This window comes from Triturus cristatus, chromosome 2_1, assembly GCF_964204655.1.
Source record: "Triturus cristatus chromosome 2_1, aTriCri1.1, whole genome shotgun sequence".
Classification (NCBI taxonomy): domain Eukaryota; kingdom Metazoa; phylum Chordata; class Amphibia; order Caudata; family Salamandridae; genus Triturus; species Triturus cristatus.
Genome location: NC_140581.1, coordinates 208211431 through 208224779, shown reverse-complemented (window position 1 = coordinate 208224779; position 13349 = coordinate 208211431). Strand labels below are relative to the sequence as shown.

The window sequence follows — 13349 nt, the reverse complement described above, 5'->3', positions numbered from 1 at the left end:
TACTAAAGCCAGGAATGCTGTATTATTTTGCTTTGGTTAGAAAAACCAACAGTGCTTTTGCCATCCTAAACTGGTATTTATGTCCAATTTACTAAATGATCAACAAGATGCACCCAGTTTATGATGGGATTCCCCAATAGGTTGGGGGGGGGGGGGGAGGGGGTTGCTTACGGTGGCACCCCTAGTTTAAGTTGTCCAAAGAAATGTGTAGATACTATGGATTAGTAGAACTGCACAACACTAGCTCATGGAATCACTCTGGTTGTCCTGGGTTCAGGTTATAAAGGTTCAGATCATCTCACCCAGCCAAGAGGGCAGCAGGTAGCACGTCAGAACAACAGGCAGCAGTCCTTCAGAGTAGCAGTCCAGTAAAGTGGTGGTTCTTTCAGCAGCACAGCAGTCCTCCTTACTAGCAGAGTCTTTCACAGGTTCATGATGCACCCAGTTTTTGATGGGATTAACTAATTCACATAGAGGTAAATTAGCACGGCCTCAACCACAACTAAAAGACACACTTTCTACCGTCTGAATAAATCAAAAAATATATTTATTACATGGAAATAATTTTTTCTCGACTGGCTCTATTTATAGTGCTAATAAACTTAAATGTTTTATTCATGTGAGCATAGCGCCCAGACATAGCCTTAAATGCACAACAACGCTACGGACAAAAGGATAGTTGAAGACCTTTGCTTCATGGGAAAATTAGTAAATGGCTCTTGGACAAGTATTTCCCATCAAACTCTATAAAAAGAAATGCCATCATACCTTTAACAGAGTGCCTCAATTATGTGATTAACATACATTATATTTTGACCAACATCCATATTTCTGTTCAGTAACTATATGATTTTGGGAATAAACTATGTTATTTATAAATGCAACAGATTCTTACTAGAAAGCTTTGACCAACCAATATTGCAGATCTTTGAATGCATGTGTTTTTTACTGGTCTTCAAAATAATTAGCTTGGTTTAAAATACTTCATTAAGTTGTTAGGCTGTGGTGACCTTTCTGACGGTTTTTTCCTTTTGGGTGTCTTTATTGGTTGGTTTCGTTTATTAGGATGAATTTTGGAAACCGTGTTCTTTTGACTCCATTCCGCCATGAGTTCTTGTTGTACAGAATGAGGGAGTTCTGAAAAGACCATAGGGTCCACACCAGAAGGAAGCGATGCATCAGTCTCACCAGGATCCACACGCTGTTCATCGTGACAAGATATGTCCATAAACGATACAGGGTCACTTAAAGACTGGGGCTGTTGAAAAAAGTTTTTTATTTCAGAGTCTGGGGGAAGGTCCACTGGATGGTCACCGGGAGGCAAGAAGGCTGGTGGTTCGGTGGTCCCTTGCTTTGAGCTCTCACCTTGAACCGCATGTTCATGCCTTCTAACTGAATTTAGTGCATCAGCAACAAAAGTAGCAATCTGTTTCCCTGATGTGGACAACAGTGATGCATTGGGCAGTGTACTTTGGTTGTGTTCAGCGACTAGCAGGGAACTGACGCAGCAATTGTCGGTCTCGATAGTTGTTGGGCTGAGAACCTTTTTGGGTGCAAAAAATGAGCCAATTCCTTTAGAGCTTGATGAAGGACGACTCATCACATTACTTGTACAAGCCACTCTCCCACGAGTGCTGGAAAGGATTTCCTTCTTGATGTCTTCTGGCAACTGACTGAAAACATCATGGTCAACTCCCTCAGGAAGTGGCTGCTGTGGAAGTGCCTGTATATATTCCACTTCATTGGTACTTGAAGGGTTTAGTTGGCATTCGATGGAAGGTCTGCTAATGTCGTGCTTCAGATCTTCCACATCAGCAGGTTGCATTTTCTAGGAAGTCAAAATACAAAAACAAAATGCATTATGTAATTGGGCAAAAATACAAAAAAAACTCCATAAATTGTAACTGGATCTTTAAGAAATATGAAAGATAAATTTATGGTTGAGAACGTAAAATATTTATTGTCAACAACTTGTATAAAACTTAAGACAATATCAAAAAATGATTCGTAGCAGTAACTACAACTCAACAAAGCTTCAACAAAGCTTCTAGTAATAGTACGATGGCAACTTTTCAATAGCAACGCATTTGGAAAGCAAAGCCCAAAATAAACTAGAGTTTTGCAATGTGACATAGTGGTTTGACATCTATTCATTTTTTTTGTGACCAGTGCTGAAAGCCATGTCAATAACCTACTTTTGATCGCTGCATGAAATTGTGCAGACAGACCTCTGCACCAAATTGAACCTAAGTTTATTTATGTCCACTACAACGTACAACTGACTTGAAAAGTGTCCGATGTGCAAGGCAGACTACGCAGTGCACAACTGACATAGAAGGCATTGATGGTTGTGGATTTCTGCAAGACAAGCCCTAAATCAAGCATACAATTGTAACATAGTATATTTTAACATGTGTTGGCAAAGACAATTGGTCGCGCACTAGAAACCTATTGGCTTTGTCAATGGCTCTTAGCGATCCTGTAAAGTCAAGGTCCAAATTAGCCCTTGTCTATCTGCCTTATTCAGAGGACTCCAAGTGTATTAGTTTAAACGTTCTTTGTGTTCTGCTTCTTCAGGACAAATACCATTGCAACTCTTGCTTCTGTACCCATCAGTAAGTTGGAGTAAAAGAATCATGATTACTGGATATATGTGTGGAACACCCATAGAATATACTTTGGAGCAATCCCTACACAGGTGAGGATTATGCGACCAAAAAGAAATATGCATCCAGAAAAAAGTATGTTGGCAGTTCAACTGAGGACAATGATTGGATGGTAAGAAAGAATGAGCAAGGAGGTAAATCTAAGGCAAACCAAGAAACCAAAAAATAATGCAGCAGGGTTAACCACAGAGTGGCTACTGAGGAGAGTCAGGTTTACTTACAAAGGCTTACTCCCCTTGCCTCCATAGAGTGACAAATTGGAAAAGGTTTTCAATTAGTTCATAGAAGGGGAGACGTTCTGGTTAAATGGCCGTGTGGAAATTTCCATGAGTTCCTGAATATTTCAGTATAGAGAATCTCATCTTCTAAGGAAGACCAAGCAGTCTATTGATTAAATTATTTTCTAGGAACTGGGAAAGTAAACATTTACGTAATATGAATTGTCTATTATACTGATAAAGACTAAAGCTGGTTTACCACTACAACAGAATATATATTAAAAGAACAAGCTACTTACTTTCAGTAACGATCTTTCTAGAGGATACTCTAACCGCAGATTACTCACCTTGTGAATATAACCTAGATGTCAAACAGGGTCTGATAACTTTAAAGCAGTACTCCTGCTTGGGGGCAGGGGGCATCATGCAGCTCTGCACAGTTGTCTCTACGTAAGTGATGAGCAGAGCTGGATATATAAGCGGCACAAATGTGCACTGATGCCTGTTACTTTTTTAAGCTATTAGTTCACTCAGAAGCAGAACCATCAGCAAATTGGCATGCCTAGTGTGCAGATCTCTAAAGTAGGGGGTGGGGGGAAAGAGTACAGTTCACAGAACAAACAGGTGGGAGGTTCGGTGAGGAATCTAAGGTAAGTAACTTGTTCTTCTGGTGGGTACTTCTAACCACAGATTCCTCACCTGGTGAATACATACCATAGCATTACCTCCCCATGTGGTGGGTGTGTACACTGGCTAAACCAAAAAAAGAAAAAAAAGTCCTGCAGGACTGAGCAGGCAAAATGCCACTCTCTACGGACATGACTATCGAGCCAGTAGTGGTTCATGCAAGATAGAACTGATAGCCTTAGGGTGGCCCTCCCCTAACTTTTGCCTGCCCTCCATTTTCTGTAGTTGTTGTTGCTGGCTTTAGGACTCTGCATAATTTACCACTGCTAACCAGTCCTAAAGTACATGTGCTTTCTCCCTAAAACATGGTAACATTTGCTCATACCCTATTGGCATATCTAATTTACTTATAAGTCCCTGGTAAAGTAAACTACATCTGCCTGGGGCGCGGACATTAAATGCTACTAGTGGGCATGCAGCACTGCTTGTACCACCCACCTACGTAGTCCTCTCACCATGTCTCAGGCCTGCCACTGAAGGGCCTGTGAGTGCAGTTTACTGCCACTTCGACTTGGCATTTAAATTCTCTTGCCAAGCCTTAAACTCCCCTTTTACTACACAAAAGCCACCCCTAAGGTAGGCACTAGGTAGCCCTAAGACAATATTTCTGAGAAGTCTCCACAACTTTAATATCAGTGTATTCAGTACAAATGTACAAAAGAGTATAACCATATTCCTGGAATGTGTCTAGAGATTATCTCTAGTTGTGTTTGTGCGCAAAATGTATAGCACAGCCAACACTTTATAACTAATGGAACCTTTTTTTTGTGGTTTGCATTTAGTTATAGCCCTTGTGATGCGGAATGACTAGGTTAACCCCCTATTTATTTTTGATCTAGGTAGTCCTAATGGCAGGGTGCTGTGCAACCAAAAGGTAGGATATGTACTTTTATGTTTTACATTTTCTTATAGCTACAAATAGCTTAATTTGTTTTTCTCTGCTGTGAGGTCCACTCCTCTCATAGACTAACATTGGGAATTCCTTAAAATACCTTTTAGGTATAATTCCAGATTAGAGAGGACTAGCTGCATCATGTTTCAGATCTCTGGAATGGTAATGATAAATCATCTCTACTGGTAAAGATGGATTTAACATTACTGTTTTAGAAATGCCACTTTTAGAATGTGTATATATTGGGGGTCGGACCCTAGCACTATCAACCAGATTGGGCCCCTTCAATTTGAATCAGGAACAAAAGTATCTGGCTGTGATAGTTTAAAAGTACTTATTTCAAAAGACCAAGTCAAATGAATTCATAACCTTGGTCTGTGTATTTATTTCACATTCAACCATACAAATAATGACATATTCATTTATTATACTTTGAGATGTGTCCAACAGAACAACTCTTCTCATTTTCAGTGAAGACCTTTGTTTTTATGGAAACACAGATATATTGACATCAAGTATAGATGAATCAATGTACAGATATTTGGAGAAAAAAAAATTTGCAGAAGAAAAAACCTTTTAACTGAAAAATATTTTACAGAAAACAATTACAATCACAACAAAATAGACATGATTTGAACCAAAATAATTCAGTGCAATTACAATACCAGTCTTAGGGGATTTTAGAATACCAGAGGTGACTGTCACAGATGATGGAATTATTGTGACCCTCTTGGAGCAGGCTAAGGGGTTATTGCAAATATGCTCAGTAAATAGATGGATATTTTGATTACATTCGCCATCAGCCGTATTTTATCTGCTTATGCCCTAGCCTTTGCCATCGACGCGTTTCTAACCCCTACGATTTATGGGTTCTCTTCAGGACATATACTGAACGTTTTTTGTGGAATAAATAATATGTACAATAAATTAGCTAATGTCCGCCTCCAGTCATGTTTGATATTATATACAAATTTACAATTATGTAGTTTTACCTCAATTTTTCTTTTTTGAAAATGTCAAATAATTATTTCTTCTTTTTCTTTCCTTGTAGAAGGCCATAAATTGTATTCAATATCGATTTGGAGTCTGTGAACAACGCATTCATGGTGTTAGTCTCATCAATACCTTGATGTAGGGAGAAGATGTGTATAATACTAACTGGTACTGCTTACTCAAGTACGATCCAACAAAAGAAATTCAAGATGAAATTTCGGCAGTCTTGCAAGAAGTATTTGAGGAGGATTACTTGGGTCCCAAAGAGTTTGAATCATGGTCCCTACTTGGACAGGGTGCATCCCTCTGCCAACTAGAGACCACATTTCTAACAATGAACATATATACAGACTCCCACATAGCTGCATGGTAAATGTCCAAGACAGCTACTCTGTGTGCTAGCAGATTGGTAACAGCCTTAGCTGTAGTAAGATGACCCTGTAAGCCATCTGAAGGCTGCTTCTTTACTTGTGCGTAGCAGATATTTATGCAGAGAACAATCCATCAGGAGATGATCCAACTTGGCACTGCCTTGCTCTTCTTTACCCCAGGGAAACCCACAAAGAGCTGATCGTCTACCAGATGGTCTTTGGTGCAATCATTTGAACAGCTTTGTGCTCACTTGGAGTCCAAACTCAAGGGATGAGGTGGGGCAAAGAATGCCAGAAGGGTGGTAGCCTGTCCGACATGAAATGGAGGGATCCCTTTCGACTGAAAGGTAGCACAGGTCCTGAACACCACTTATATGGGAAGAATGTTGTACAAGGAGGGTTAATTCACAAATATGAACCCTTGGGCCTAAAGTACGTTATTAGCCTATCGGGAAAAAAAACACCTTTTCCTTTTATAAAACAGTTTCCCTCACCCACCAAAGGTATGCTTCGTCACTGGGGAACCTCCTTGTATAGTGATGTCTAGTCACAATACGGTCTACAACCCCCTCACTGAGAGAGAGGAGCACAGGGATGTTTTATGTACTAAGAGAGGTATATACTAAATACCCAATTTTGGAGCTTGGGGTTGTGAGGCTAGCAGAGCAAGTGAAGAAAAAGTGATTAAAACTAACTACATGGATTGCTGCAACACTTTATTAGGGCGGCCCTGGGCTAGAATTAAACAACAGCGTGGCACTGCAGGACTGATTAAACCCGCTTTTGTGTCACATGTTATGCCAATGAGAACAACCACTTTCAAAGTCAAAAACCTTAAGGGACAGCTGTGCAGCAGCTCAAAATGGATGCATGTCAAAAAACTAAGAAATAAGTTCAAATCTCAATGTGGCATCACAAAGAGTATTGGGGGAAACGAATATTGCAAAATTTAGCAGTTTCCCACGAAATCTGGACACAATCTGACATTCTCCCAAGTTGCTGTGCCCGCTGGGGCTTGAGGTCCCTTTGTGAAGCCTGCATGTGTCATTTTGTATGTTTGACCAGCAGGATGCAGGAGATCAACAATGCCAATAGCCTCACCGTAATCTGCACTGAGAACTAGGACAGAGGGTTACACAGCAGGATTATAGCCTGAATGCCCTGGACTCTCGGCTCTCGGGAAGGCACAAAACTGTACCGTATAAGCAATAGCTCAGATGAATGGAAGCATCTGCGAAGGAGTCATGTGTAACTCAGCATGTTGATAGTAAACCCCAACGATATTAAGAGGTTCGCTGTCATCTGGAGGTGGTGCTGCCGTCCCGTCTCCAGGAGCTAGGTTAGTGTGAGCATCATAAATTTGTCTCTCTGTAGAAAGGCATTGCAAGAGTGAGAGAGAGACCTTTATTGTATGATTATTTAAAATCTTTTACAAAAACAACAAGAGTGCAAGTTGAAAGCATCAAATCTGATTAAAATGACATGTATAAAAAGCAGAAATACTATACAGTGACTAAAAACAGTCCATTTAGTGGCAGCATGTGCAAAATCTGGCATGGGGGGTGTGCAAAGTACAAATATCGGAAGTGCTGGGACATAGTTTATTCCGCTGACTCTTCTCTGGCTGTTCGTATGAGCATTTCAGCAGCCGCATAAAACTTCCCAATTAGTGCCAGCTCCATCGGGACTATGGCGGTGTAGATATGCCTTAAGGCCTCCTTACATGATATAACGCTGTGATGTATGAACATGGTTCTTAGATACAAGCGCCTTGGATGAAGCAAGACTGGGCAACAACAAATAACATGCTCCGCAGATTCTGTGTTATATTGACACAGGCAGCAGCCGGAGCCACTTGATGACCAGTTTTTCCAGTGGGCTCTATAATCATGTATTGGCAAGGTTAAGAGCCTCACTCTCATAACATTTTGTAGGGCTTTTCTTCCAAGGCCGGCTTTTAAGTAAGGCTGGCATGTGGTACCTTCATGAGAGTTGACGAGGCCTTCTGCACCCAGGACCAATCTGATGCGTTCAAGGTCCTGTTGCCTCGAGATGTTCATTCCACACTTTTTTAGCAGGATCTTTACTCCACACTTTGTTAATGGTATATCTGTAGGAAGTTCGATTGATTGACCCAGTGTTTGTTTGGCAATCAAGAGCTACCTTGCCCAATGACTGTTATGGTCTGTGAAGACCACCTGTAGCGCTGCCCTGATAGAGCCCGGACATGCATTGGTCACGTTGTGTTGGAGTTTGACTATATCTTTTTTACATTCAATGTCCATTGCTGTAATATTGAACTCTAATCTGATCAATGATCGCCTGGTCGTGTGGGGTAGCTTAAAAACGTTTCTATACGCCATTGTGTATAGACCCGCCAGTTTTTTAGTCAAGAGACCAAGAAAGGCTAGGTGGCCATAGCTGAGAGTTGGCAGTAGCTTGGCTTGCATGACACGTCGGATCCCCTCCGTCGAGTGACTTACAAGCTTTTGGTGTAATTTGCACAAACCGTATGTTAGTTTAGCTGCTTTTGCCTCCAATGCTTTACCATTGCAAGAGTGAAGATCTAAATTAGGATGAAGGCCTCCGTTCTTCTTCGGCACAAGGAAATAGCAGGAATAACACCCAGTTCCTACTTCCGAGGTCTGAATTCTCTCTATGGTCCGTTTGGCGAAAAGGGACTGCACTTTCTGTTGCAAGACAGACAGGTGGGCCTCTGACAGCCACCCTTCATGGTGGTGGAAGATAAGGAAGGGTAGAAAGAAATGGGAGGACATAGCCCCGATTTACAATCTGGAGGACCCACCTGTATGAGGTGATGACCTACCTCCGACATGGTTGTGTGTGCCAGCAACGACCTAGTATAGCGGTCTTGTGACTGCAGGTGGGGCAGGGCAATGTGCTGCGCGCCAGCCCTGCTGTCCTAGATATTGTCTTTGTGAACCACTGCCTCAGTCATGAAACAGAAGGAATGGCCTGCAGGGCTAGTAGACTATAATAGCGTTGGCAAAACTGAAAACCCCGACCATAGCCACGGAGAGGGCAAAACTGCAAGTGAAACTGTCTGTGGGGGCAGAAAGAATGATTTGACTCCAGGAACAAGCTGTTGACCTGCTTTGTTTAGAACTATTTCCGGAGGTGTTGGCCCCGTGATTACTGCCATTCTGATTACCGTTGGCGATCGCATTTACTACAATACGGGATGCTTGCGATTTTGCCGTTTTGAGATAACAAGAATTTTATGGCCAAACTCGTTATTGCTGGTTGGCGTTAAAGATAAAAGTTGGGGGCGATCCTTTCCATTTTGATTCCTTTCGTCTGGATCTAAGTTGGCTGAAAGGTACTAATTACGGCATATACTGTTGCCAACGCCCAGAGAATCAAATGAGAATATTGAGGGGCGATTTCCTCTCTTGGATTTGAGTTATTTGAAAACTATGAATCACTCTATATAGAGTGATGTCAACGGACAGAAAATAAAAAGAACTGGGCTGCTTAAAAATCGGCTTGCAGTCGTTTCTGGAGGCGGCTTTTGCCCTAGATTTTGAGATTTTAATAGTACGGTTGGGATCAAAATGTTGTCTTCCTGAAGAATGTGTTGGCCACATATTGATAGCCCACCGAAACGCGTCGATGCTGTGAATAAGGAAACCTCATCAAGTCTGAGGGGACAATTATACTGATTTGAATTACTTTAGATAATGACTGTAGCAATCAGTAATTGATCTATACCTAAACTGATGAAAGGCTTTCTGAATGATAGGAATCATCATTTTCTCACTTTTTTTCTTTGCTGTTGTGTTCCCAATTGTGTGTACTTTTTTGACTGATATAGATTGTAGGATACTGTACACTAATGAATAGGATTATTTCTAAATGTCAGTTTTGATGAAATATATGAATATATATACTGTGTTTTAAATTACCCTGTGAATAAATTGATGTTTTTTATGTGTTTTAACAACATTTCCTATCTCTTCATTGTTCCTCATCTACCTGGTGCATAAAGGCAGTGTGTGCTCAAGTGAATTGGTGTGTATGAGAATTACCCGAAGGGGATTTTCTTTAAGACTTTGACCTGCTTTGTTTAAACTGTTCGAGGGAACGAGGTGTCCATCAAGGATATTTGGACATTATCGGAGAAGCATCATTCAGATGTGACATCGAAGCGGCAGTCATTGCCCGGCCTATGGATCCTTCCCAGATGTTCTGAATTCTAAACTGATTAAATGCGCTCACTAACGTACAATACACTTAGCTTCTTCCATTCTGTTGGTATCTTCCCACTTCACAACATCTTCTTTTGTCATTAAATGCTTTTCCACCTTAGTGTCCTAGTTTTGGGACATTGACTTAAATCTATTTCTGCCCATATTTCTATTAGAAAAAAAGAACCACATTTCTTTTTCGATAACTAATCTTTCCTCAGCATTTATCAGACAACAATGGGATATTTTTACCCCCACAATACTACAGTGAATGTCTGTGCTTTAAAAATACTCCTGTTCGAGGGCAAGCAGTGACTACTGGGCATCAGCCATGGGGCTGGGCAAATATGCCTCTGATGTCTTGGGGTCAATTCTACTATGGCTCTGCAAAAGTGGACCAAGTAGAACTCTCTCAGCAACTAGCTCTCAGAGCACTCACAGGCTTCTAGGGGAGGAAGTGTTGGGGTGCTCAAACTGAAAACACAGCAATCACCCACAATAACTGAATGTCCATTCCAGTGCTTTACTTTGATAAGGAAAAGTACTTTAGTACAAATCTAACAATTAATATTACATACAACAGGCTACAGGCGCAATTACTCTACAGGTATGGATATCAGGTCCAGCCCCCCTTTCTCCTTGTGTCTCTCCTTATGGTACTAAGCAGGTCCCCCATTCAGCTTCAAGTTCTAGGGTGTATATCAAGACTCATGCGCAGATTACTTCTTGTTCCACTGTCTGCACTCAATTATTTGAGCACAGTCCTGTTTTTTTTTCTTTTCCCACAACATAATGTTATTGTTGATAGCTGAGACGGAAAGAGTGCCTCACAGGGCACCCAAAGTATGCATACAAGATGATATATATGTAGATCAACATTTTCAACAATGATATAGTATTGATCATAGGAAGGATAAACGGCAAAGAAAAATAATAACAAAAAAAGAATAAACAACTGCGCCACATTGCCTCTGTCGGACAAGTAGAATAGTCTCAGATATGGGGAGAGTCTGCCACTCGTAGTCCCATCCAGTATGTATACTTCACCAATGCCAGTCCACTAGAATCATAGCAATGATTCTTCAGTTTCTGACAGGGGGTAGGAGGCTCCAGATAAAATCCCCTATAATCAGCCAACCTTTTCCAAATCTTGTAGTTTTTCCGAGGGCACCCCCTCGCTTCGAAGACCGGGATTTCCAGGCCCATACAAAAATCTAGACCCTTCTTCCATAACCCGAGTGACGGCGGGTATTCGTCTTTCCAGGCCCAGGCAATATCTCTTTTCGCCAGCGTGAGGCCCAGAAATAAGAGGTGGCGCTTGTACCTATTTCCACCTAGGTCCTCCGTAATATGCAGCATGGCCAAGCTTAGCGAGGATGGAACATCCCACCCCAAAACCTCAGATAGACATGCAAACACCCATCTCCAGAACTTCGACAATGTTGGGCAGGACCACACGGTGTGCAGGAAGGTACCCTCCCTGGATCCACAGCGTAGGCAATGTGGGGACGCAATTAGCCCAGCACGCCACAGTCTGTGCCTAGTATAATAGGCTCTATGTAGGTACTTAAACTGGTTAAAACGCAGACGGGCCGCGAGTACTGCACTGCGCGGGTATTCCGGGAGTTCTACCCAGTCTTCTTCCTCTTATGGACCTAGATCCTGCTGCCATGCCTCTCTAGTTTTGTGTAGTGTGGTAGGCGTGTTATTGACAAGTGTACGGTATATTTTGGTTATTTTATCGTCCCCCAAGTCGCCCATAAAACTTTTGCCTCGATGGGGTTAAAATCCGGAATAAAAAATAGTGGTAGAATTGCGTGCAGGCATATCATATTCCGTTTGTATGTCAAGAAAGGACTTGAGGGTGCATCCACGTACAACTGCCCCCACCGTGTCAATCTCGATAGCTCCACAGCCTCGAAAGCCAGACAATTGCGCAAGCTGTGGCAGCTGTTCGTTGTTCTAAAGTGGGGTTTCCCTGGTGAGTCTCCCCCACCACCCATCAGGCGGAGCGCAGACTTCCAGATCTTAAAGATCATGGCTGTAGCGGGCGGTAGCCCCTTAAGCAGCGCCGCTGAATAAAGAACCTTGTGGAGTGCATTGTCTCCCAGCAGCCAACGCTCTACAGCATACACAGGGTCTCCGCGATTGCCGTATCACCAATTATTGAGAACGAGAAGATGTGAGGCCATGTAGTAAGCTTGGATGTTCGGGGTGTGAGGCCATGTAGTAAACTTTGACGTCTGGGGTGGCAACTCTGATAGAGTATGTAGACTGAAAGCAAGTTCTTAGGGATACTCGCGTCGCACCGGCCCCCCAAAGAAAGCGGGCTAGAATGGCGTTGGCTTTATTGGATAGGGGTGCTTCTGTAATTGATAGAGGAGATGGGTAGGGAAATCATTTTGAAGATAGCGGACCTGCCAAATAGAGATAAGGGTAGGTGGGACCACACACGTGTCTGGTCACTCACCTGTATCCATAGGGGGGAGAGGTTCTTCTCCGATTTATATAAAGGCCGGAGGTCTCGGCAAAGATCTGCATAATGCGAAGAAGATGCGGACCAGTCCGGTCGAGATACGTGAGAAAAGGACGTCGTCCGCATAAAGAGCTTTACGATAGGAAACTCCCGGTGCCTATTCGAAACCACGCATCTGCGTGTCAATTCGTATCCAGGCCACAAGCGGCTCCATGGCGAGTGCAAAAAGATAAGGGGAGAGTGGGCAGCCCTGACGCGTCCCCCACCTGACGGGAAAGCCTCTGGAAACCGAGTCGCCCACTCGGACCGAGGCGGTGATGTCTGTTTACAGCAGGTGGATAAAATTCAATAACCGGGGGCCGATATTTAGACGGCCGAGCAAAGTGAAGAGATACGTCCAACAGAGGGAATCAAAGGCCTTGTTCATGTCCGCCAAGAGGAGCACGGCTGGAGTCCCAAGTTTATCGACCGCGGCTTCGGCATTATGTGCAGGCCTAATATTATGCCGCGTAGCACGGTTCGGCATAAAGCCTGCCTGATCCGGGTGAACCAAATCCGTGATCTGCGGGACCAGGTGGTTGGCGATCACCTTGGCCTAAATATAAAGATGTGTGCTGTTCCTAGTGGATGAGGCTGGAAGAAGGAGGCCTACTATGAACTGGAAGTCGGTGAAATCAGGAGAAACTTCCTCCTTTAGGAAAAAGACCCTCACACATCCAGCCAGCTAGATGTCATGCTTCATCATCAGGTCTGCTCCGAATCGGGGCGGTGCTGCAATCCCCGATCGGCGCCCTAATCGGGGCCTTTTGATGGAGATCTTTTTTCCTTTTAAGCCGGT

At 42.8% G+C, this 13349-nt stretch overlaps 1 protein-coding gene across 2 annotated transcripts in view; it reads right to left on the bottom strand.

Moving 5' to 3' along the window:
- Positions 1–526: 526 nt before the first annotated feature.
- The window catches only part of POLI (DNA polymerase iota), a 329170-nt gene continuing 316347 nt past the window's right edge, over positions 527–13349 (bottom strand). For both annotated transcript variants that reach the window (XM_085629940.1, XM_085629934.1), the window contains one exon: positions 527–1828. In XM_085629940.1, coding sequence (XP_085486066.1) covers positions 965–1828 — 864 coding nt within the window. In that variant the 3' untranslated portion in view covers positions 527–964. The remainder of the gene's footprint in view (positions 1829–13349) is intronic.